The 26,671-nt window shown below is 44.1% G+C and overlaps 1 protein-coding gene across 6 annotated transcripts in view; it reads left to right on the forward strand.

Moving 5' to 3' along the window:
* The window catches only part of clip2 (CAP-GLY domain containing linker protein 2), a 34,713-nt gene that overhangs the window by 823 nt on the left and 7,219 nt on the right, over positions 1-26,671 (forward strand). For 2 of the 6 annotated variants that reach the window (XM_068736578.1, XM_068736577.1), the window contains exons 3-14: positions 1,470-1,676; positions 10,511-11,019; positions 14,402-14,526; positions 15,228-15,441; positions 18,966-19,163; positions 19,271-19,374; positions 20,054-20,114; positions 21,586-21,690; positions 24,004-24,387; positions 24,867-25,442; positions 25,541-25,598; positions 25,790-25,873. In XM_068736578.1, the coding sequence (XP_068592679.1) occupies positions 1,577-1,676; positions 10,511-11,019; positions 14,402-14,526; positions 15,228-15,441; positions 18,966-19,163; positions 19,271-19,374; positions 20,054-20,114; positions 21,586-21,690; positions 24,004-24,387; positions 24,867-25,442; positions 25,541-25,598; positions 25,790-25,873 (2,518 nt within the window). In that variant the 5' untranslated portion in view covers positions 1,470-1,576. Of the gene's footprint in view, positions 1-1,466; positions 1,677-9,963; positions 10,379-10,510; positions 11,020-14,401; positions 14,527-15,227; positions 15,442-18,965; positions 19,164-19,270; positions 19,375-20,053; positions 20,115-21,585; positions 21,691-22,557; positions 22,609-24,003; positions 24,388-24,866; positions 25,443-25,540; positions 25,599-25,789; positions 25,874-26,671 lie in introns of those variants that run through there. The other 4 variants (XM_068736581.1, XM_068736579.1, XM_068736580.1 and 1 more) reach the window with 4 other exon arrangements.

Consider the following 26,671-nt stretch of genomic DNA (forward strand, 5'->3'; position numbering starts at 1 on the left):
GAGGGCTGGGGGGGGGGGCTGAAGGACAGTCTGGACCACGTTGCCGCAGTAGCTACAACAATGGATCAAACTGGCGTAGTGTGTTGCATGTTTGCGGTGGTGGAGGTGCGCATTGTCATCCTCCTCCCTGCTGCTTCCAACCCTCATGGAAGGTGTCGACTGAGAGGGAACAAAAAGCACCCGGGCCCATGTGGAGGAAAAAAAAGCACACCACTGAAGGGGGGGTGGGGGGGGGGCTTTTTAGCACAACCACCAGGTCTAAAGGGGTTGATTATGACTCATTCTGTTATCAAAATGAGGGTAAATATCATGGTAATGACACAGCCTGACATCTGCTGTCCTGTTGTAAAGCCTCGTCCAGATGTGTGTTGTTTATTGTGTGGCTATAACTGCATTATAGCTTCTTAATAATAGCCTCTGGGTCCACGCTGTGTAGGCCACGCTCCACCTGGGCACCGGCCTCCACCGACTCCTGTATTCTATGTATTATCAGCTTATTATTTTATTGATAAGTGTGCCATGAAAGAAGAGATTAGGGGAGGGGGGGGGGGGGGGTTATGAATAATGATGAATTTACTGTGATAAATGTAATCACAGTGATCGTGCTAGCATACTGTAGCTTTTAAATGTTTAACGGTTTCATTCCCAGGTGTTCAATACAACTGGAGGTACATGCAGAGGGTGTGTAGGTGTGTTTTAGGAGGCTCACCAGTGAAGCCTCGCACACTATTTCTGCCTATCGGGCTCGTTATGTCACACTCCGGAATGTAAACAAACCCTCGCATGATGATGATGATGATGATGATGATGTGTGGGGGTTTTTTTTGTCGTCATATTTTAGAGTAAAGTAGGATTGAAGACCAGAAGTAGAAATTAAAAAAAAGCTGCAGACTGTGACATTAAGGGCCGAGGGTTCTGCTAAGTTTGCTGGTTCCCCACACGTTCCTTTAACGTGTCATGTTCCACGGTCCGGTGTGGAGTCAGGAGAAGAACCGCAACACGGACTTCAATTCTCAACGTTGTTTTAGATTTTCATTCGAAGGACTTCAGATGCCCGAAAAAAAAAAAAAAGGAAGAAGTGCCAAAATATTTCACAAGGGAAAAAAAAAAAAAAAAAAAAAAAGAGATCCATCATGACCCCTCAGATTTAACTAGCGACTCCTCAGTGGGTCTGCGACCCCCATGTTGGGCCGCTGCACTAAACCACTCGTGGATCCCGAGTTTGCACGACACAGTCGAGTCATGATGAGACTACAAATAGCTCCGAAATGTTTTGTGAGACGTTGTTGCTCAGACAGCTCCACCTTGTCTGCGCCCTGTCCTCTCATGCCGGCTCTAGTCTCTGTGAAAACCAGTCGGTCTGCTCCGACCGGCTGGTCCATTCATGCTGGGTAGATGACCCCCCCCCTCTCCCCCCCCCCCCCCCCCCTCCCTCCTCCTTTTATTTATGACGACATGTCTCCCAGCAGATAAACATGGAGAGCGACGGCCACCGCTCCCCCGTCTAGTGCCTCACCCTCCAGCCTTCACCAGCCCAGGAAGAGGAGCGCTCTGGTTCTCCTTCTGCTTCTGCAGAATGAACATGCTCAAGTCCAGCGGACTGAAAATCCCTGGCCGGGGGCCCAAGCATTCCAGCCCGGTGGGGAGGACCTCCAGCCCCGTCGTCCCTAAAGACAGTAAGTCACTTCCTCCTCCTCCTCCTGAGGGAAAAAAAAAAAACAACAAAAAAAACCCGAGGAATTTTCGTGCTTCCAGTTATTTCTTCTCATCACCGGAAGTGGCTCAGACCACTTATTTGTGTTAATGACTCAAGGAGAGCACAGCTGTGTTAGATTACACACACACACACACACACACACACAGACACACACACACACAGAAGCTGGGAGATGTTTCCTTGTTTTTTTTGTTCTAGTGAATAGTTTGAATGAAACATTAAAGATACTGTATGTTTATATATTCAGCCTGAGAGACTTGAGCAGCTTGGCCAGCGTTACACTATACGACATCGTCTGTTTGTTCACCCTCGCTTCGGAAAAGGAGAAACTCCAAAAAAACATAATTTTTATATATATATATATATATAAAAAAGAAGAAACCTGAGGGAGAACCACCAGGCGGGACCACGGTCCAGGTCCAACCACGATCCTCTTATTCGGTTAGTCGACTGCTTGGTCGTTTTTTTGGTCTTAGTCGAGGCGCGGCCGCTTCAAAGACGCCCCTTGGCAAAGCTTTTCGTGCAAAAGCAGCTGATGAGAGTAACGAGGTAAAAAATGGATTCAAGCAGACTTGTTGATAAAGAGGAGGGAAAAATGCTATAGTTCATCAAAATTCAAAACAGCCGTCATCCTTTGGTCTGCATTACTCCGTTCCTACCACAGGCTGTTTATAAGAAGTGGGCGTAGTCGTGGCGACGTCTCTCATTGGTTCGCGGGCTGATGTTTTGAAGCCTTGAGTTTGGAGATTTGGCCGTCGCCATCTTGTTTTTGTTTTTTTTGCAACCAGTGAACAGGAAGTGACCATATTTGGGCTGAGGAGGAGTGACGTAGAGACGCCGTATACGTCTCTCTGGTAGAGACCTGTCAATCACTGTGTAGCCCCGCCCCTAAATCACCTCCTGCTTTATGGTCTGTTTGACTCTAAATGGATCATAATGTACTAAATGAACATCATGCTGTATTGAAGAAGACTGTAAACTAGAGATTGAGACCATAAACTCATGTTTACAATGTTTACTGAGGGAATAAATCAAGAGAGAAGTAGAGTCATTTTAGACTAGACTTCTATACAACCAGAGGAGTCGCCCCCTGATGGACACTAGAGAGAATGCAGCTTTTAACACGTGAAGCTTCGACTTCGGTCGGCAGAACCGGAGGTTGCCTCCTGGTTCCAACCACATCTGCCGGCATCAAAACAGGAAGTCGGTGGTAAAGTGAAAATGCTCCGCTCATAGAAAAACTCAAATCAAGCGCTCCCTAAACTGATCCAGATGTTTTGGGTTCACTGTTGGGATAGATGTAAAGCCTCTGCAGGCGTACCCTGCAGCGACAGCCTGGGAAAAGCTCTGCTGAATGTTGTGTTGTAGAAGAGTGATGTACTGTGAGATGTACTGTGAGATGTACTGTGAGATGTACTGTGAGATGTACTGTTAGATGTACTGTTAGATGTACTGTGTATGTTGGGCGAAATGAAGAGGCGCTGAAAAACTTTATTTTAAGTCTTCATTTTGATGCAGAGATTTAAACATTAGCACAAACGCAGCACACAAACTGCTGTTTATCCAATTGTGAAAGTGCTTTGAAAATATTTAGTCCCTAAAATCAATGAATAATCATGATAATTAAAAAAAAAGCTCAATATTGATCAAAATAATAGTGATTTCGAGTCACTCCTGACTGACAGCGTTTTAGCGTTTTAGCGTCTTTCAGCTCCTTGTTTTTTTTTTCACAGATGAACCCACTACTAAACAACTATAATATTATTATGTATCTGTGTTTACGGACGTTTTCACAGATGCTGTGAGTCACGCGTCCGACTTTAAGTCTTTTAGGGATTTATGTTTTTATGACTTTTTTAACGTTTTTATTCTTCAGGAAAGTCCTAAAGAATCGAGTTTAACGCGCTGAAGTCTGAAATGAAAAGGTGAAACGTGGACACGGCTTCTGGAAAAAAAAAAAAAAACAGACTCACCAAAATTAGAATTCTCTGAAAAACACAAACCCCTGTCTGCAAAAAAAAGCTAATCACAGCTGTTGTCGCTCTTAAAGGCGGATCCTCTTTCCCACGCGACGGCAGCTCCACACGCTGCTCCTGCTGAAGTAAAGTACGGCCTCGCTCACACCGTCAGTGTGTGTGTGTGTGTGTGGGAGTGTGTCACGGTTCGTTGTCGACTGTGGAATGTCACAGTCAATGTTGCTTTTTCCAACACAGGAAGTGTTCCCTTTAACACAGTTCATGGTGACTTTAGTGCTCCGTCATGTTAGTGTTCATGGTGTTTAATATGATGCTGGATAAGAGCATGAAAACTCCCTGCAAGCGACTCCTGAGAGCTGCAGCAGTTAGGTCACTAATTGCTGTTTTTATATATTGATAATTGATTCATTGTTTACATCTTTTTTTTTTTAATGCAAAAATATCCCTAAAATGCTGCTGTCAGCCTCTCACATAGAGACTTCCTGATTTTCATATTAAAGTGAATGTCTTTGGGTTCAGCACACAGGAGTAAAGGACAACGAGAAATGTAAACGAAGGACTATGACATTTAAACTGTGTACATAGTGCGAAAATACAAGTACAACACAATATATGCAGAGAATACAAGAAACCAAAGAACAACAAATACAATAAATATGACATAAATAATCATTAGTTGTTGTGAATGTGACATTAAAGAAAGCTCTTAGATGAGAAGACTTTTCAACTTTTTTAAAACAGTTTCTGGCTCCAAGAAATGACAATAAACGCCGTATATATATATATATATATATATATATATATATATATATATATATACATATAGAACATGCGATATATATATATATATATATATATATATATATATAGAACATGCGATATATATATATATATATACATATAGAACATGCGATATATATATATATATATATATATATATAGAACATGCGATATATATATATATATATAGAACATGCGATATATATATATATATATATATATAGAACATGCAATATATATATATATATATAGAACATGCGATATATATATATATATATATATATATATATATAATATATATATATATATATATATATATATATATATATATATTGCATGTTCTTCCCTCCAGCGGGTCTCCAGCAGTTTGGAAGGAGTCTCTGCCGTTGACCGTTTGGTCTCAGTCTTCTCTCTGATGGTCTTCTCTCTGATGGTCTTCTCTCTGATGGTCCCGTTTACTGATGTAGGTCACATAGAGGCATCGGGATTCATTTGAGAGCGTTTCATAACCAGCTAAACGTTCCTCGCAGTAACTTTTAATGTAAATCATGTTGCTCTTTAATACATCCGCTTGCCATACAAATGAAATCAACCCTTAAAATCCGTTGTAATCTGCACTAGAGCAAGTTTGAGGGGGACCTCCATCACACAGGAGCCTTTTTTGAACACCGTTTAAATTCATGAGACACTGATTATTATGATTACTTTGTTATTCTCACAGATATCCCTCTTGTTTCCGTACGTCGGCTATAAAACAGTAACAAGATACCGGTGGGACAGTACCGATGGAGGGATTAGTTACAAGTAGCACCGGCCTTGGCTCCAAATCTCAACCCTGTTTGTTTGTTTGGTTTTAGCCGGGAGCATTGTGAGAAGGGGGCCATTATGTCGGAAGTTGGCAGACTTTACTTTGCTGCATTTAAATGACTGTTTCACCCTCTAGAAGAAGCTGTCAGGCAGCAGCTGAGCCGGTTCCTTCTAGCCGCCTTTGATGCGGAAATAGCAGAGCTTTGTCTCTGTCTGCCGTGACCCCGGAGGCCAGTTTCTCCACAGAAACGTCTCCGTCACAGTCGTGGGCCGCCGCCTTTTTAGGAGACGTAGAGCTGCCGATTCGGACGTCGCCATCTTGTTTTTAGTGACCAGCAGGGGGCGACTCCTCTGGTCGTATAGAAGTCTAGTTTCAAGTCTTCTTCAATACAGCGTGATGTTCATTTAGTACATTATGCTCCATTTAGAGTCAAACAGACCATAAAGCAGGGGATGCTTTAGGGGCGGGGCTACACAGGTGATTGACAGGTCACTATTCTAAAGTGCTCTAAAACTAGAGATTGAGACCATAAACTCATGTTTACAATGTTTACTGAGGGAATAAATCAAGAGAGAAGTAGAGTCATTTTAGACTAGACTTCTATACGACCAGAGGAGTCGCCCCCTGGTGGACATTAGAGAGAATGCAGCTTTAAGACACTTAAACATTAGCTTCACTTTTCAGAACCGGAGGTTTCCGCCGGTTAACACCTCATATAGATGTCATGTGTTAGCAAAGAGTTGCCTAGTAACACATCCGGCAGACATGGAGCAACATTAGCATCTGACCACCTAAAGAGTGTGACTCCAACATCAACTCTCCTTTTATCTCTGTTTTGTTCTCCACCGTCTCCTGAGAAGACAGAGCTCTGGCTTTTTTTTTTCGCGGCTAAATGCTCCACTAAGCTTACACAGTTAGCGAACTTTATCTTTCTGCTGTTGCTGGGCAAGTAGAGCACAGAGGGATTATTCAGGGACAACAGCTGGCTGCTGCATCTGGAAAGGACGCAGATGAGAGCGAACAAAGACGAAACACCTGAAAGATGCTACGACTGTTCATGGTCCTGAGGGGTTCTGTTTTATTTTGCTGTGCAAGGATATTAAATAGTGCAGCTTAAAGATTGACTTCAACAAGTTAATGAAACCAAGATGTTTGCAACAGCATACTTACTGAGGCGTTATATCTATTGAACAGAGCAGCTTTAAAACAAAAGCTGTGTTCCAATTCGTTTACTTTTGTTAAATACTTTGAGTACTTTCTGCAGCTGCCCTTACTAAGTACACACTGTTGCATGCAGTATGCATTGGTCAACTTTGACCCTCTTGCTCATATATCTGCTGCACAAAGGATTATGGGTCAGAAAAGCATGCTGGCTTGCACACAAACAGTTGCAGTACATCTGCAGAACATCCTGGTATTTTTTGCATCCGATGTATTCGGACGTACTGAATCTTCTTTTTTTTATTGGCATACCAAATAGTACAAAAGTACAAAAGGCAGATGGTATTTGTCATTTTTCTATCAATTTAAATCTACTGAATTTTGCGGTAAATTGAAAAGAAACGAAGGAAGGAAATATCTGCTTTAAGCTAATGCAGCAAACAAGCAACCTGACGAATGAACGGACTTCATCACATTGATGCCGCAGGCCTGTAAATCCAATATTGACATACAGTAAATCAGTGGTTTATTTGCAGCTTTGCCCACAAAGGCCTGACACACCCAGTGACGGTAAAAGGAGAGCTACCTCACTAGAGATCCACACTGGGATCCTCCGATGGTTCCAGTCCGTTGGGTGCGGTCCCGTAATAGTTCCTGAACAGTTCTTCTAGGGAATGCTTTTAAAGGCAAAGTCTATTTGAAGCACCAAATACCTGAAAACACCGGTTTCTGCCCCTTTTTTCAGACAGCCGTGTCGTACTCTGTTAGAAAACTGTGTCCCCCCCGAAAAGCAAAGCTAAAAAGGTAAACAGTGACTAACCTCTTCCCTGAATGTTTAAGTATCAATACAGATGTTCAGACTCCATTTAGTCCTCCCCAAATCTGAAACTTGACCGTTACACTCTCCGCTAGCACCAAAGATGCTCTACAACGAAGATGACTCCGGTCATTTTCTCATAGACTTCTACACAACCAGAGGAGTCGCCCCCTGGCGGACATTAGAGAGAATGCAGCTTCAAGACGCTTCTTTAAATCGGAGGTTGCCGCGTTGACAAAATCTCTTAAATTCCTTCATCACTGTCCTGTAGACAAACTTATGAAACCATATGAGGCCGTCTGAAGCCTGTAGCTTGGCAGCATGACGCTAAAGTAACCAAATACAAAGACTGGAAATACAGAAAGTTAGACGTAGAAAATAAATTGATGTTTTGAAGATATAATAACACAATTAAAAACCTCTTTGTGCTCATTAAAAGTATCTTAAAGGTGTGGATTTAATTTTTTTTCTTATACATGACATTTGATTGTGGATATCCTTGATGTCTGAAGCGGTTTTACCTTGAAACACAGCACATTTGAAGGCAACAAAAGGGATCAAAAGTCCAGGAACCTTGAAGCTCAGCCCCCTCCATCTGTTAGTGTCTGTGCACAGCTGCCACCGCCACTGCTGAAGACACAATATCAGCCTTGATGAGCCCAATTCAAAACCTAAAGGAACTAGATGATAGCCTTTGTGGAAAGTGATCATAAATAGTCAGAGTTAAAGAGGCCAGAGAAAGAGGTGTGTGTGTGTGTGTGTGTGTGTGTGTGTGTGTGTGTGTGTGTGTGTGTGACCAAAGTAGGGTGAGATGGGGGGATAATTGGAGGGAGGAGGAGGGGAGGAAGCTGTGGAGGTTTCATTGTGCAGAGCGGATGAATAGTGGGATTCAGATGGTGGAGGGAGGTGGCCGAGCACAATAGTGAAAGTAAGGGCTGTGTTTCCAGTCTTCCCCTTCTGCCCGAGGATCCTTTTTTTTTTTGCCCTCGCTCTCCTGTTGCCTCGGCAACCCCAAAATCACGAGTTAGCTGCGGTTTTGGTTTGAAACGCTGCTCTGGGTTCTGCTGGATCACACGGCGCACCGGTCGGTGCTGTGCTTGTCCTCGCTGCGTGTGAAGGAGCAGAGCTCTGCGGTGAGATGAACACACTTCATTCTGACGTTGGCAGTGGAGTTCATCTTATTTGAGCTTTTTACTGGAGGAGAGTTCTAGAAATAACAGCTCAGGTGTTAAAACTGAATTTGCACATTAGCGAGACGACTGGATTCAGAAAATCATGAACTAACTGTCTCTTAAGTATGTTGTGCTTCCTGTCAAAAACAGTAATTGTTGTTGTTAGCTGTTCTGTAGCATTCCCATGAGGCCTTGGGTTGAGTCTGTCGACCAATCAGAGGCTGTGTTTCAGACTAGTCGACCAATCAGTGGCTGTGATTTTAACTAGTCAGCCAATCAGAGGCTGTGTTCCTGACTAGTCGACCAATCAGTGGCTGTGATTTTAACTAGTCAGCCAATCAGAGGCTGTGATTTTAACTAGTCGGCCAATCAGAGGCTGTGTTCCTGAGTAGTCGGCCAATCAGAGGCTGTGATTTTAACTAGTCGGCCAATCAGAGGCTGCGTTCCTGACTAGTCGGCCAATCAGAGGCTGTGATTTTAACTAGTCGGCCAATCAGAGGCTGCGTTCCTGACTAGTCGGCCAATCAGAGGCTGTGATTTTAACTAGTCGGCCAATCAGAGGCTGCGTTCCTGACTAGTCGACCAATCAGAGGCTGCGTTCCTGACTAGTCGGCCAATCAGAGGCTGTGATTTTAACTAGTCGGCCAATCAGAGGCTGCGTTCCTGACTAGTCGGCCAATCAGTGGCTGCGTTCCTCCTGCGTTCCTTCCGTCCTCCAATCTAAATTATTAGGGCAGCGCTAGAAATAACGAGAGCTAATGAGAATAACGTAAATGTAATAAACCATTTTAGATTCTGCTTTTTAGCATTGAGAATGGATATATAGTTGTAATTCCGTTTGTGGATGAAATGACCTTTCATGGTAGTAATGTAACGCTGTTTATTTGACCGCGGTGGCGTTGAGAGGTATAAATACTCTGTTATCTGAGTACCTTCTCTGCGGCTGAATGGCTGCTGAGTTATTTGCATTATAAAAACCTAAACAGTCTGTCAGCGTTAAAGGCATTCTTAATAAAAGTCTCGAGCAAAACTGTCGGACCACGACCTCGTTAGCATTAACACGAAGGTTCCTCCGGTGCTCCGGACGAAGTTCATAATCCAGCTGTGCTTCCAGCTGCAGATGTGGGTCAATGGACAGATACAGCATCGACATCAGTTTTGCTCTGGGCGACGTCCATTTGGACACATTACCGATCAACGGGGGTCCGGAGCGCTCCGGTTTTCTGACTGTCAATATCTTTCGTCGGTCGATAAACGTGACGTTTAACAGAACAAATGGACTTCACCTTATTTTAAATGTGTCGAATGTCTCTCCTCGAAGCCCGCAGCATTCTCAAAGGCCTCCTCCAGTTAAAACCGCTCTCTGAAGCCGTACCCGTTTTTTGCATTTGTGCATCTCACATCTCAACATATGGGAGCAATTGAGGCATAAAGCTCAGCTATAGTGGCCCACAGACCCCCCCGCCCCCCCCCCCCTCCCCCGGGCCCTCTCTCTCTCTCTCTCAGGGTGTCGGTGGGAGACGGCCCTGGCACCGAGCGTTCCCGCACACCGATAAACACACGGGCTTCTACCGGTCGGTGCGGTGCGCTAGACCGCGTGCTAATTGGTGCCCTGCTCAGTTTACCGGCTGCAGTGGAAAGAGAAGAAGAAAAAAGAACCGGCTCATCTGTTGTGTCAAACGGGCGATATATCGCAAGGCTGCACGTCGGTCTCTCTGACCCACTTCTCCCCGGAGGAATTCGATTAACGCCGAAATCTTGCAGAAACTTGCGCCTGTTGCCGCCGCACAAACTCCTCTTTTTCGTGCGGCGTGACGCCGTCAAACGGGATGAATAGCGTGAAAGGCAGTTCTGCTGGACTGTGAATGAGGATGAGCTCACAATGGACGCACTGTTTACAACTTGGCCCTGCAGCCGGGGAGCAGAGTGCGAAGCGGTTTAATTCCCGTGCGCTGCATTTGTTTCAGCGATGTTCATATGCCTTGCCACCTGCTTTTTTTTTTTTTTTTTTTTTTTTTTGTTATATGAGCTTTTCCTGCTTTAAAATAATGAACATGTACTGTTTTTCTTTTTCTCCAGATGCTCCGCTCAAGCCCACCACCCCGACTAAAATCTCTGAAGAGGGCGACGATGTTTTGGGGGACTACACGGTGGGCGAGCAGGTCTGGGTCAACGGGGTCAAGCTTGGAGTTATTGCCTACCTGGGGGAGACCCAGTTTGCCCCGGGACAGTGGGCGGGCGTGATTCTGAATGACCTAGTTGGCAAAAACGACGGGTCAGTGGGCGGCGTGCGCTACTTTGAGTGCCAGCCCCTCCAGGGCATCTTCACGCGACCCTCGAAGCTCACCCGACAGCCGGTCGGAGAGGGGAGCGACAGCCACTCCACCGACTCCGCGCAGAATCAGACTCAGCAGGGCGGCAATGGCGTCCCGTCCGGTCAGAGGGTGGTAGTGCCGCTGAGAGAGGGCCTGCTCAACAGCGCGGTGAAGACGGGCTACGAGTCCGGGTCCAACATGTCCGACAACGGTTCGGTTAAGGGCTCGGTGAAGAAAGGCGACAAGGATCTTCGAGTTGGAGATCGAGTTTTGGTGAGTCATTTTGTGTTGGAGGACAAAGAGTTTGTTGGACAGGGTTCCCTCTAGTGATCTCTATTTTTTTACTCATTTATTTTTTACTCATTCATTTTTTACTCATTTATTCTTTTACTCATTTATTTTTTTATTCATTTATTCTTTTACTCATTTGTTTTTTACTAATTAATTTTTTACTCATTTATTTTTTTATTCATTTATTTTTTTACTCTCTTATTTTTTTACTCATTTCTTTTTTTACTCATTTATTGTTTTACTCATTTATTTTTTACTCATTTATTTGTATTCATTTTATTTATTAAATTAATTGTATTTCTTTATTTAAAAACTTTTAAAATACCTCTGGCCAGATAAGTGAATATCCCAATATTGTACAAATTCTTATATCATAATGATAATATTATTATATATTAATAGAAACCAGACTGTTTACATGCAGCATTCCAGATGGAAAGACCATATTCCCACTTATGGTTGTGTTATGATGGGAACGTTGGTATAAAGCATCCATCCTCGTCTTGATGTGCTTATCCTGTGCAGGTTTGCAACGCTAGCTGTTTCCCCCTGTTTCCAGCCTTTATGCTAAGCTAAGCTAACCAGCCTGCTGGCTGTAGCCTTATACTTAACAGACTGACATGAGAGTGGTATTGATCTTCTCATTGAATTATTGAACATACATTATTTCACCAAAAAAAAAAAATAATATATTTGAGACTAACATAGTTCATAGAAGCTGAAAGTCATTAGATGAGAGTCCCAGTGGACTATTCACAGTTCATGCTGTGTAACGGGATGCGTGGTTGATCTCCACAGGAAGCCTTCCAGCCTTCATCCTTTGTATCTTTTTAAAAATCCACCATCGCCCGACAAAAAATGGTCAACATGTCGGTGGCCATTGTGTTTCTTCTGCGATCGGCCCCTACGGTGGGATCATCGGCCCCTACGATGGGTCTCATTGCTTTCCTTTCGCTGACGGGCGTCTGGGGACGGTTACATCAGAGCCGGTGGAAGCCTTCCTCCTGGTCAATACTGTAAATCACTCCGGATTACTTTCAGCACTTAAGAGAGGAGAGACTGCTGCTGACACATTGATCAGTGAAGCCATCTATTTCCTGTAATCCATCCCGCTGCCGTGGATGGATCCCTCCTCCTCCGCTGTCTGAAAGAAAACACCGCCTCTGTGAATCTCGGATTACGCGTTGTGGACGGAAAGCTAAAGACCTCTTGGTGTTGAGTCTTTAAAACCGAGAAAAAAAACTCCCACATCCAAAATCTAAGACGCTATCTAGTCTCATATCACGATTCTGATATAATATTGATGTATATTATATCAATATATCAATATATATTGCCCAGCCCTAACTAATATTTCCAGACTTTGATTCCTTCAACTGAATATTGAAAAGGTCGGCGTTGCCATATTTGTGCAAATCTCAAAAACTTGTTCAAGTCTTCTTTCACACTTTTGTGTGGTTCACATTTCTTACCACAAATGTGCTGCATTCTCTCTAGTGTCCATCAGGGGGCGACTCCTCTGGTCGTATAGAAGTCTAGTCTAAAATAACTCTACTTCTCTCTTGATTTATTCCCTCAGTAAATATTGTAAACATGAGTTTATGGTCTCAATCTCTAGTTTACAGTCTTCTTCAATACAGCATGATGTTCATTTAGTACATTATGCTCCATTTAGAGTCAAACGGACCATAAAGCAGGGGATGTGCTTTAGGGGCGGGGCTACACAGGTGATTGACAGTCAATCCTCAGCACTCCAAATGTGGTCACTGTTCGCTGGTTGCGAAACAATCAAGATGCGACGTCAAAAATGCCGACTGTAGTCCACAAACCAGTGGGCGTCGCCACGACTACAACGTCCGTTTTTTTATAACTCGTCTACGATTGAGACGCATATTTTAACACTTTATACTCCAAATAAAATGCTCCATAAACCGGAATAATAGCGACGTTTCAAACGTCTCAATTGAAATGCTACATTCGGAATAAGACCCGTATCAAAATCTCAATATTGTCATGTTCTAAATAACAGTGGAACACTCGTGTGCATGTAAACGTAGCCCATGTCTACACAACGCTCTCTTGCAGTGATCTTGAACTAAGGTCGCACTTTGCTGCGGTTTGTGTAAATAGCCTAAAGATTCTTTTTTTTATTTTTATAAAGAACCACAGAAACGCCCTCCGAGGTCGAACACATGATGCATCCGCAGAGCTGCTTCTCCCCTCGCTTCATTCAAAGGCTCTGAAGTCTCACATGCTTCACCGTGAATCCTCACGACACGCTTTGTCATCAGTGACATAATCCAAGAAGAAGCACCTTTTTTTTTTTTTTTTTTGTAATACTGCAAATATATAAATATTGCAATACTTCCATCCGTGGGCCAAAAGGCTCGGTCACCATTGCGTCGCCTCCTTCGGCTTAACAGACATTTAATGAAATGAAAATCTTGGAGATTGACCCAGGATGCATTGCGCGTCCTTCTGCACGGCTAATGCAGCCACAGCTTCAGCCATCCCATAAATACGGCACTAAAACACTCAACTGTATCCTCAGCCACTGCATCCTTGCGCTCATATTTTTCGGGATGCCATTTTCCCAGTTTTTTTATTTTTAATCGAAGAGAACGAGGAAGTTCTGTTTTCAGCACCGTCTCCAGAGCGCCTTGGCGACCAGAGATGCTGAGGTATTCTGGTTCTTCCTTCGTCACGACGGCGCTGGAAACAACAGGCTCTCTGGGTCAATACAGCTCTGAGGAATGTATTGATTCAACCGACTACAAGTCCCATCAACACTGACTGGACAGCCACGAATAAAAAGCTCCAGAATTTTACCTTTTTAAGGGATCACCAGAGTTATTACAATCCGCCCTGGGGGGGACTTGTACGGTCCTCCATGGTGAGATGTTTCACAGGACAGAGAATCGGTCCAGTAGACCTTTCATTCCGGACCAAACCGACAGACCCACAAATCCCGGGAGCCTCGCCGCCGGCAAAAAAACGCCGTCAGAGCGTTAAATAACAAACGCAGAGTTCCCATTTAGGGTCGCGAGGTCTAACATCTGAGGAGTTTATATTGAGCGGAGCGTCGTTTACAGTTCATGAACCCTGGGGGGGGGGGGGGGGGGGGGGGGGGGGACTTGTTCTGACGTTCATGCCTCAAACATGGCTGACACGCCACATTGACAACGGTCAAAAACTGTTCGTTTCCCGTCCTCACACACCTGATTCTCATCACCAGGCCCTTCCCTATACGCGCTTCTAGCTCAATGCGCCGCCTTGTGTTCAGTGTCAGAACTGCTGTGTGCAAATTCGTCTGGCGTGAACACGCTTTAACGGTCGGACCGCCTCTTCCTCCCCTGCTGTCAAGGTGGGAGGCTCGAAGATGGGAGTCATTCGCTACATGGGAGAGACGGACTTCGCCAAGGGTGAATGGTGTGGGGTCGAGCTGGATGAGCCCCTGGGGAAGAACGATGGCGCTGTGGCTGGTACAAGGTAAACACACGCGCACACGCACACACACACACACACACACACACACACACACACACACACACACACTGTGTGTGCTTCAAGCGCTTCAAAATCCTCCTAAAGGGAAATATAGAGGAAGACTGTGTCTCCATCTGTTCAGTCGTTTGTTCTCTCGTCTGCTTGTTCGTGAAATAACTCTGAATGACCCACAAGCTTCAGTGTTTTTATGTTTCATATCCATCCCGTGTATCGTGTTCATTGAGAGCACAACACGCATCCTTCTCCCTCCAGAAATAACAAACCGTTTCAAATCGTATTGAAACGGGGGAACAAATGGAAGAAAAAGACACGTTTTCTCACGTCAAGTCCAGATCCAGAAGCACATTCCTTTGTTTGTTTCTACTACAGACGTGGTCTCGTTTTGAAACTGTTTTTAATCCCGTTAAATGTGTTGTTTTCACCTTGTGAGTCTGTTTGTGAGTCATCGTGACAGAAATGTGGTCCGGGAGACTCCGCCTGTAGCAGAACACCACCCCAGGGTTTGATTTTAATTGTCGGGTGTGTGGGCGGATTTACTGCGATAGAGTCACAACAGTGACGGTCAGGAAACTTAGATGCTACTATTTAACTGGTTCCTGAAGCATCGTCATTTCCAATCATGACCAGGAGCGCAGTTTCTATAAACCCTCTGCGCTAAACGAATCTCTCCTCTCTCCCTGCAGATACTTTCAGTGTCTTCACAAGTTTGGCCTGTTTGCTCCGATCCACAAGGTGATCCGCATCGGCTTCCCCTCCACCAGCCCGGCCAAGGCCAAGAAGAGCAAGCGGATGGCCATGGGGGTCTCCTCCCTGGTCCACAGCCCCAGCAGCTCCTCCATCAGCTCCGTCAGCTCGGTGGCCTCCTCCGTGGGCGGGCGGCCGAGCCGGACCGGACTGGTGAGATGACACTCGCTACTCGCTACTCGCTACTCGCTTTCTTGCAGAGCGTTAGATGAGAAGGTTCGATACCGCCGTGGTGCCGTGTAAGATAAACATGAAGCCGCAGCTGCTTCAGAGACTTCAACATGTGGCCGGGAGGAGGAATCAAACCGCCAACCCTGTGATTAGTAGACGACTCGCTCCGCCTGAGTCGCCCAAACATTTACTGTACTGACAAATGGTATCAATTTTCTCCTCTTACTCTTTGTAAAAAGGAGATAAGCAAACTATTATTCCCCAAATATTTACCTTAAAACTGTAAAGTGTAAAAATATATAAAAGTGGCTTAAAATTACATTATAATTTTTATATATATATATATATATATATATATATATATATATATATAAACCTGAATATGTGTTTTATAATGTATTATATATATATTTAATAATAATATATGTATAAAATTATAAAAACACATATTCAGGTTAGAAGCACTATGTCTTTTATCATTCCTTATATATATATATATAAAAATATATATATATATATATATATATATATATACTGTATATATATTTTTGTCTTTTTTATATATATATATATATATATATATACAGTATATATGTATATACTATATATATATATATATATATATATACACACATATATATATATATATATATATATATATATATATATATATATAAAGTATATATGTATATATATATATATATATATACAGTTTATATATATACAGCTTTTTTTTTATATATATATATATATATATATGTATGTATATACAGTATGTGTGTGTGTATATATATATATATGTATATATTTCTTAATTATAAAAACACATCTTCAGGTTAGAAGCACTAAATATCTTTTATCATTCCTTATATATATATATATATATGTATATATACTGTATATATACATTTTATATATATATGTATATACTGTGTGTGTGTGTGTATATATATATATATATATATATATTATATTTTTATATATTTTGATATTTATTTATTTATATTTTTATATATAATTTTTTTTTATTATAAAAACACATTTTCACATCTAAATCTAGTGCTTCTAACCTTGAAGATGTGTTTTGATCATTTATTTTCTTTAATTATTTCATTTTATGCTCCTCCTCCTTATACATCCTCCCTTATATCTGCTGAGCTGAGTCAGCACTTTGCATGTCGTTGCAGTGTGAAGCTCAGCTTGTCTGACTTTGCGTTTTGCTCCGGCGCACTGTGCCTTTAAGACGATCAACCTCAGGAGCAGTTGGCAGCAGCAGCTCACATTGATTTTAGCTGCTGGTTCTAAGCCAGATCTCGGCTGGAGAACCCTGCCCTTTACTTTCCTTGATTGTTGGCAGCGGTTCTTAGAAGAGCTGCACAAAATATTCTTCCCCACTGTGGTTCCATAAATTTTTGGTGGACCAGAGTTCATGTTGTTACAAGGAGGTGAAGGACACTCTGAGAAATAAAGGTGTCAGGTAGAACCATTTAGGGTTCTTTGGCATGTCCCCATAGGAGAACCCTTGTTGTTCCTGGCAGAACATTTTATTAAGGTTTCACCTGTAACCCTTTCAAATGATTCTCACTAGGGGTTCCACCTGTAGAACCATCTGTTGAAAGTTCCACCCAGAACCCTCTGGGTGGAACCCTCTTTGGCTTTATGGTCCAACCAGACACCTCTCTGGAGGTTCTATTCAGAACATTTTCACCTTCTCAGGGTGCTAACACGAACCCACCCATGGTTCTACTGAGAACCAGATTATAGTCCAAGGGTTTCATCTAGAACCCACACCCAGGGGTTCTACCGAGAACCCATTTATATTCACAGGGTTTAATTTAGAACCACAGTTTTTGCGAGTGTGTCATGCTTTCAACAATCCTTAAAAAAAAACTTTCTTAAAAAAGGGTTCTTCACAAGCAAAAATAAAACCTCAGAACGCTATTGGAACCCTTATTTCCGAGTTTAGGTTCTGTCCCTAATTTCTGGGTACAGGAAGTATTTCTGCTGTTTCTTGTGATGTTCAGTGTTCTACATTCTGCAGGTAAAAATAACCGGTGTTATTTCTATTAGTCCCGTTGTCGGGGTTACTCCGAGTTGACCTGATCGCTCGAGTGAGGCAGGAATCTGGTCAAAGAGCACCATCTAGTGGTCAGAGGGAACGTTGCATCTTTCAGCTCTTATTTAACGCTTGAGCTTCTGATGCTGGTGATATGTTAGGCTGAGAAATATGTATTCTTTGAAGCCTCGTGTTGCCGATGATGTTAAAAAGATGAAAGATAACAATTCTCTTGTCGTGGGAACGCTACGGTGTTTGTTATCTCTTGTATCTCATGACGTCTTATTGTTTTCTGAGAGATAACAAGCTTTGCCTTTTCATGAAATAATTAATCTGTGATTACATGAAAGCAGCCGTTATGTCAGTTTAACAAAATAGTTATTCCAACGATCATGATTTGATCATGAACCTGTTTTCTCATAATCATGAAATATTACTTAGAAGCCTGTTGTGTGGAGATCACAGAAGAGCTGTTCTCCTGTGATCATTACATCATTTTACTTTGATCTCTTTGAGAAATTCACATTTTGATCTTAATCAGAGGTGATCTGAGGGGAACGTGTGCAGCTTCTTAACCTTTTTTTAGCCTCTCAACTGTGTTCCCTTTTCATTATTTACAGTTTCATCCCTTCCTCAACCTGTCTAATGTTTCATGTTTCATCTAGAACCCACTCAAGGGGTCCGACAGAGAACCCTTCTATATTCAGGGTTGCATCTAGAACCCACTCAGGGTGTTCTACCGAGAACTTTTTCATATTTCAAATGGTTTCTTCTGTAACCCACCCAGGGCATTTTACCAAGAACCTGTTTATATTCCAAGGGTCTCCTCTAGAACCCACCCAAGGGGTTCCACCAAGAACAATTTTATATTCCAGGGGTTTCTTCTAAAACCCACCACGGGAGTTTAACCGAGAACCTGTTTATATTCCAGGGGTTTTATCTAGAACCCACCAAGGGTATTCTACCATTGAACCCTTTTATATTCCAAGGGTTTCCTCTAGAGCCCACCCAATGGGTTCCACCAAGAACAATTTTATATTCCAGGGGTTTTATCTAAAACCCACCCAGGGTGTTCTTCTGAAAACCCTTTTATATTCCAAGGGTTTCATCTAGAACCCGCCCAGGGAGTTCAACCAAGAACCCGTTTGTATTCCAAGGGTTTCATCTAGAACCCGCCCAGGGAGTTCAACCAAGAACCCTTTTATATTCCAAGGGTTCCATCTAGAACCCACCCAGGGAGTTCTACGGGGGAGCCCTTCTCTATTCCAGGGGTTCCATCTAGAACCCACCCAGGGTATTCTACCCTTGGAACCCTTTTATATTCCAAGGGTTTCCTCTAGAACCCGCCCAGGGGGTTCTACTGTAGAATAACTTTGTTCCCTTGCATTATTGTTATTATTTGAATCCCTCCCTCAACCCGTCTAATGCTTTACGTCCTTCCTGGTCTCAGCTGACCGAGACGTCGTCCCGCTACGCCCGTAAGATCTCGGGCACCACGGCGCTGCAGGAGGCCCTGAAGGAGAAGCAGCAGCACATCGAGCAGCTGCTGGCCGAGAGGGACCTGGAGAGAGCCGACATGGCCAAGGCCACCAGCCACATCTGTGAGGTGGAGAAGGACCTGAGCGTGCTCAAGGTGCAGCACATGCAGGTATGAAACGAGATGTTGCACACGGCCTTTCTGTTGAAGTGTTCGGCACGAACCGAACCGCCGACATGACTTGTGGAGCGTTAAACGTCGTCTCTTACCGTCCACAGTTCATAACGGAGAACGAGAGCACCCTGCAACAAGTCAAAGCCATGCTGGCCAGCACTCAGAAAGACAAACTGGAACTGACCAATCAGCTGGAAGAAGAGAAAAGGTAATCGCTCTCTCCTGTAACAGTGCAGGTACCTGCATCTAGAACATAAGGTTTTATATTTGTCTTAAATCATTACACATTAAATAGTCTTCTTGTTCCTTTCACTGTCATTCCTAAAGATCTTTGGAGAACCAGCGTTCATGTTGTTACAAGGAGGGAAAGTAAACTCTTATAGGTTCTAGCTACAACCATTTAGAGTTATTTGGCTTGTCATCATAGTAGAACCCTTATTGTTTCCTCCTAGAGCCTTTTATAAAGGTTCCACCTGGAAGACTTTCCGAGGGTTCTGCCTAGAACTATCTGTGAAAGGAGAACCCCCCCCCCCCCAGACCCCTCCATTAGAGGGTCTACATTGAACCTTTTTGTGGTGTTTTAGTTCCATCTAGAACCTTTCCACCTTTTAAGGGTGCGAACAAGAACCCACCCAAAGGGTTCTACCAAGAACACTTTTATAGTACAAGGGTTTTAATCTAGAACCCACCCAGGGGGTTCTATCAAGAACCTTTTTATGCCGTAAGGTTTCATCAAGAACCCATCCAAGGGGTTCTAACGAGAACCCTTTTATATTCCAAAGAGAATTCCTATTCTTGTTCCTGCGTCTTGTGCTTCAAACTTCGTCACAATTTTACATTTTTATCATCATTTCAAAAACAAAATTCCTTCATTTCTCCTTCTTCAGGAAAGTGGAGGACCTCCAGTTCAGAGTAGAGGAGGAATCCATCACCAAAGGAGACCTGGAGGTATTTATCCATACATAATTAGAACCTATAAACTGTATCAATGTTAGAATAAATGTACCTGCACATGCTAAAACCCAGTGTGTCCTTTAGTATCGTGGACCCTGAGAATACGATCTATCAGGGTCTATATACGTGCGGAGAAGAGCGTTAACGTCTTTTGGACGCACAGAAGCAGATCTGTGCACCTCAACATTTTCTGCGGAACACATGCAAACATTTTAAAGATTAGGTTTAGTGAGAGGACGCCGTGGACGTGAACCCCTCTCAACGTCTGACCGCCTGCTTACCTCAGCTGTACGGACTTTCAGCTGCAGCGTTACTTATGCAAGGATTTAAAAGCAGGCCGACTGCGACGAAGACTCATTTTTAGTCTGCGCTAAGTGTGCAATCCATTAGAGACGGTGCACCACCTGTCCTCGCTCTCCTGTCTGTCACTCCACAAAGAACCCGAATGAGAGGTAAATACTGCATTTAGCCGCCTAATATGGACACCAAGAAACACATTTGTGGTTGCACAGTCTATAGAACAGTGACGTGTTTTTAGACAAAAGGACAAAGACTGCTGCCTGAGGATACAGATTGACCTTCTTTATAATCGAGGATGACGTTAAAATATGTATTTACTTATTTATTCCCTCAGTAAACATTGTAAACATGAGTTTATGGTCTCAATCTCTAGTTTCAAGTCTTCTTCAATACAGCATGATGTTCATTTAGTACATTATGATCCATTTAGAGTCAAACAGACCATAAAGCAGGGGGTGATTTAGGGGCGGGGCTACACGCTGATTGACAGGCCTCTACCACGGCGTTGTCCGGTCTGAGAGTTTTCCGTCTTCACAGTGTTTTCACTTCATTGAAAGTAAATTTGGGACATTTTGGTCGCCAAACAAATGTCTTCTTCAGCGTTTGGTTGCGCGTCACTCCGCCGTGTTGTTTCACGTCTGGTTGCAAACGCAACAAAATGGCGACGGCCAAAAACAAAGACGCCGAACTCGAGGCTTCAAAAGCGTAGTCCACAAACCGATGGGTGACGTCACAGTGACTCACTTCTTATAGTCAGTCTATGTCACAAATATATAGTTTTAATTCAAATAAAAAGCATAAATATCAGGCTTCGGATACACAGGAAATACGTGTTAGTAGGATTTATCTATTGTTTTTTGTCTTTTTATGGAATTTGATGAGAAACCAGTTGGTTATCTTTACCGTAATACCTTGAATATGAGTGCAGGCCGAACAGCACAGACTAAATGTCTCCAGTAGAGTTGTCCCTCCCTAAAAAAAAAAAAAAAAACCTTCTAGATCAGAGCCTAAATCTCTCCTGGTCACATGATCAACTCTATCATTCCCCTCGGATCTGTATGGCTCTTTTTTTTCTTTCTTTCTTCTTTCTTCTCCTCCTTCTTCTTCCTCCTCCTCTTTTCTCTCAGTCTCTTGTTCCTCCCTGTCTTTCTCTTTGTCTCTGTAGACTCAGAGGAAGTCGGAGCGCGCCCACATTCGTCAGCTCGAGCAGAGTCTGCTCCTCGAAAAGTCGAGAGCAGAGGCGCTTCAGAGAGACTTAGAGAAGAGGAGGGTAAAACAAACGCACCTCTGCCTGTAGCCCGTGTGCACCCTGTTTGCTTCTATGTTGACAGTGACATAATGTGTCCCAATTCATATCAAATCACATATAACGGCCCCGTAATCTCAGTTGTTATTTTTAATCTAAGGCTTTGGACCTTTTTTTTTCTTTCTTGGGAGTTGTTGAAATACCCAAAATATGATATTACTTCCAGCGTTATCTTTTAAAATACACGTCAGAAATATGTCGTTGAGTAAAGTATTTGGCTTCTTTTTCTAAATAATTTAACAAAGTGGGAAACTAGAAGGGCACTCCGCCAAGGCCGCTTCCATAAGTAAACAATAAAGCGTATTCATCCTCTTCTTCATCCTCTCCTTCATTGCTTCATCACATCACCGAGTCACAGTGACGACGCTCCTCACTGTCGACCCAGCGCTTCCCCTCGCACATCGGCCGCTTCAGTCGCTGCTGCTAATCCTCTTTTAAATTGCGATAAATATCTTTTATTTTATTATTTAAAAGGTCGGCCTTTTCGGATCGGCTGCCAGCTGCGTTTTTTTTTTTTTTTTAAAGATTCATAAACGGAGAACGAGCTCCCTGCTCGTGTTTCGATAGGAACACGTGAGAACTTTCGCTAAATTGCGTCATCGCTGATTGTTAGAGGAACGTGTTTTTTTTTTTTTTTTTTGGAGATAAGTCCCGGTGGTTACATTCATTCACCAGGATCTGCTCTCCACCACTGTGACCTGTGAAGCTGACCTGTTCACAGTGACATCAAACCGTCCCGGCTCGACACTCTCGCTTTCCAGGAATCAAAAGATAACAGAACACTTTGAAACGCTGGATTTTTAACGCGGTAAGGTCTGCTTCTGCCCACAGGGAGGATGCTCTCATGGTGCAGTGTCCTCGAGGTTGGGTAAGAGAACCAAGGTGAAGAACAACAACAACAACAACAAAAACAACTACAAAAAACCAACAGATTTGATCTTGTTTTGGCTTTGATCTCAACTCTTCAACTTCACGTCGACTTCAGAAGCTGTTCGAGGACGTTAATCCTGCGTAGACTCTTTCTGCTCTTCCGCTCTGTGTGTTTGTGCCTTAATAACCTGAATGCTCCTCAAACTACTTCTGTGAACCAACCAGTGACTCCGAGGTCCGGTAGACGGTCTTCCCAGACTTACTTCTTCTTTTTTTTTATTTAATACACATTTTGCTTGGCTGCTTCTCGATGATCAGAGCATGGCTGTGCTCTCCTCTCATCCTCCACCTCTCTGCACACACACAGTGTGAGCTGCACACATGTGTATATATATATATATATATTTTTTTGGACAGTGACACGTTGACCCCTTTTGGCTCCGCTTGTGTCTCCGGATGAAGATGATTCAACGAGTGACTGGGGGGGGGGGGGGGGGGGGGGGGGGGGGACCGGCTTTAAAATATGACGACGGCGCCGTCGTAAAAGATGAGGATAATGTGTTTGTTGTGACATCTGTCTGTGAGACGCCAACCCAAAGCGGTGCCAGCATGTCGACGGTACTCCTCTAGAATATTAAGCAACTATAGTTAGAAGAAAGAAAAAAAAAGGGAAATGATATGATAAGAAAGGACATATTCAGAGGACTTAATCACAATAATAATTTAACTTAAAGATCTATTTTAAACAAATGGATCCTGAGCTGCTTTTTTTTTTTTTTTTTTTTTTAAAGTGACCACAGATGTAAATTCCAATAGCAGAGCGTTAGATATCACCATGACACTTCCCCAGTTAAATACATACGTTGTTTAAATATGCAAATGAGGCATTATCTAATGGGAACTTTTGGTGAACTATGGAGAAATCTACAGACGTGTTATGAAAGCAAAAATGACCAAAATCTCATAATCGATGCATGAAAAACAACTCGGAGGGCCTTGCACACTAATTGGAACATTAAAACACATACTGTAAGTTAGATCTGCATAAATGCTGACGTGGCCGTTCCTCAGTCCTTGTATCATCTTGTATCGTAGGAGACCAGCAGGGAGCCGAAATGATGCAGTTTGTCACTGTCCACATGCTCAATGTCCTTTATTTGTACTCTGTGTTCACTGGAATGCGACTGATCTCCAGCCCTCTCAAGGATCTTCAGGGGGTTTCCCTCTGAGTTCCTCTTCCTGAGGCCTGATTCCTTCTCCTTTTCTCTGGAATGACGTCGTTGACTCGCAGGGCCTCCCGCCCGTTGCGTTTAATAATGTCGTTCTTTAAAAAAAAAAAGAAAAAAAAGGCCGACATCTTTCCTGCCGCAGTGATGGATGTCGTGTTTTGTTGTTCTTACCCGCCAGCAAACCACAGTCGAAGAGCAGAGTCGCATCATGCAGCTGGAGCAGGAGCTCAGCCTCAGGAGAGCCGAGATGGAGAACCTCCAGACCAAACTCAGGGGGTCCGACGCCGGCTCGCAGGGGGCCGGCGACGGCGACGCGGCCCCGGGGTCCGAGGCCCAGCCGGAGACCCTGGTCCTGCGCGCGCAGCTGGTGTCGGCGGGCCGCGAGCACAGCAAGGAGAGCAGCGAGCTCAAGGAGAAGTACGAGGCGGCGTTGGCGGCCAGCCGGCAGGAGGTGGACTCGCTGAAGGCGGAGGTGGAGAAAAGGAGCCGGGAGGTCAGTGAGATGAAGCAGAAAGTCCAACAGGCCACCAAGGAGAACGTGGAGATGATGGACACCTGGAAGGTATTCTGCTTTATTTCTGTTTGAACACATTACATCAGTGCGGCTCTGTGAAAGTATGCATGCTCACCAAGATCACAAAGCAAGGATGAGAACGTTCAGAAACTAGCAAGAGTTAATGTTCATGTCTTAAAGCTGCATTCTCTCTAGTGTCCATCAGGGGGCGACTCCTCTGGTCGTATAGAAGTCTAGTCTAAAATGACTCTACTTCTCTCTTGATTTATTCCCTCAGTAAACTTTGTAAACATGAGTTTATGGTCTCAATCTCTAGTTTCAAGTCTTCTTCAATACAGCATGATGTTCATTTAGTACATTATGGTCCATTTAGAGTCAAACAGACCATAAAGCAGGAGGTGATTTAGGGGCGGGGCTACCTTGTCTGGATGTAATGTTTTTTGAAGAAGATTACCAACCCAGCCTTTTAATGTTTTTTTTTCCCAGATAACACAACCAGTATAAATTCTCCTCACTTCCCTCTGCAGGTTAAATTCGACACTCTAACGATCGACCACCAACGCTCCTTGGAGGAGCTGAAGGCCTCGTTGCGCAGCGATCACCCCACTCCGGAGGGCTCCGAGCAGGACGCCCAGGAGCTGAGAGCCACCGTGGAGAGCCTGAAGACGGAGCACCAGCTGGAGGTGGAGAACCTCAAGGCCAAACACAAGATCGAAGCCGCCATCCTGACCAAGGAGCGCGAAGACTTCTGCACCCGCCTCCAGGAGGCCAAGGACCAGCTGGCCGAGGGCAACCAGGCGTGGAGGGCTGAGGCTCGGGCCAACGGCGGCCGGCGGCCCCTGGAGGAGGCGACCGATAAGCTGCAGAAGGCGGAGCAGAGGCTGGCGGAGGCGGAGAAGCTTCGGACGGAGCGGGACAAAAGCACGGAGCAGCTGAGAGAGCGGCTGGAGCTGTCGGAGAAGAAGATGGCCGACCATCAGGCTCTGCAGAAGGCCCAGGCGGAGAGCCGGGAGGAGATCCAGAGGCTGGAGGAGAAGCTGAGGGTGACGGCCAACCAGCTGCAGGCCATCCAGGCGGACCACTACACAACCCGCGACGCAAATGTGCGTGGCAGACGAGGAACTTAGAAATCCAGATCCAGATATCGATACGCTGTCGTCGCTTTGATCTAAACCCTCTTCACTCTGTCCTCCTTCTCCAGGTGATCGAGGACAACGAAATATCAGATGAGAAGATGAAGCTGAAACAGAATATCGAAGGTATCGACTAAAACATGAAAACAAGTCATTGATGCAGTTTTGAATCCATAAAGACTCAACACGCTTTAAAGGGGTAGATGTGATGTTTGTATGAGGTTCTTCTGGAGTCAGCAGCAAAGGAGCAAAGTTTCATCTCTATTTCATAATTCAAACATAACGTCAATAACGTCTGTTGGTCGCTTAATCTACAGAAACAATGGAGAAGTTGCTGAAAAGGGAGAAAGAGGTCTCCACTCTCACCTCCCAGGTCGAAGCCCTGCGGAGCCAGACGGGAGGTAAATGTCACTTTACAGAGCGACGACCGAGGCTCTTGAGGTTTGACTTTTGCCGAGCTGCATAAACACGGACGCCACCGGTGTGTCGGTTTAACTAGTGGCCGTGTTGTCCGGCGACTCTGTGTCCGCGGTGGCTCGTAGTGGCGGCAGCTGTTGAAAACACCAACAGAACATGTGGGCCGTCCTCGTAATAAAAAATAAAAAAAAGCCTTCAATCAATTATAAATACGGACTCATCCGTGTTTACTATCTACGCCGGGCCATTAAGTCGCCACGAGCAACCACGGACGCATTTTCCGGGCAAGGGGAGTCACCGGTTAACACGGCCGCTCGTTAAACTGAAACACCTGTCGCCCTGTCTGAAATGTGTCGAACTTGAGTTGATCCTGACAACCCGAACATGCAACGAGCGGACATTCTGACGCCGCTGACGGGGTTTTAATTCCATGTTTACAGCTTGATGGCTTGTCTGGATGGCTGGAACATTTCGCCATTTATGTATGCCAACGCGCATATTTTCCCATCGCATAGGTGGTAAAAGGGGATTATAAAAACACTTTTGTGTCTCCTGTAAATTGTTGTTCTGTCAGATCGTGTTTGCTATTGGATGAAGCGTTTTGAGTTTTTGTTTTGGGAATAATTTGACACATTTCTCAATAATTAAACTCGTTATCCGCGTCATATTTACGTAATCGACCCTCGTTAGTGTCGTTCTTGCCCCTGGGCAGCGACTGCAAGGCTCCGCTTCATTCTTCACCGCGTTCGTCTTCACCGTACCGTTCTTTGATCGTCGCTGAG

The sequence above is a fragment of the Cebidichthys violaceus genome, unplaced genomic scaffold (genome assembly GCF_023349555.1).
Source record: "Cebidichthys violaceus isolate CVI_PGR_0920_01 unplaced genomic scaffold, fCebVio1.0.p SCAF_70, whole genome shotgun sequence".
NCBI lineage: Eukaryota > Metazoa > Chordata > Actinopteri > Perciformes > Stichaeidae > Cebidichthys > Cebidichthys violaceus.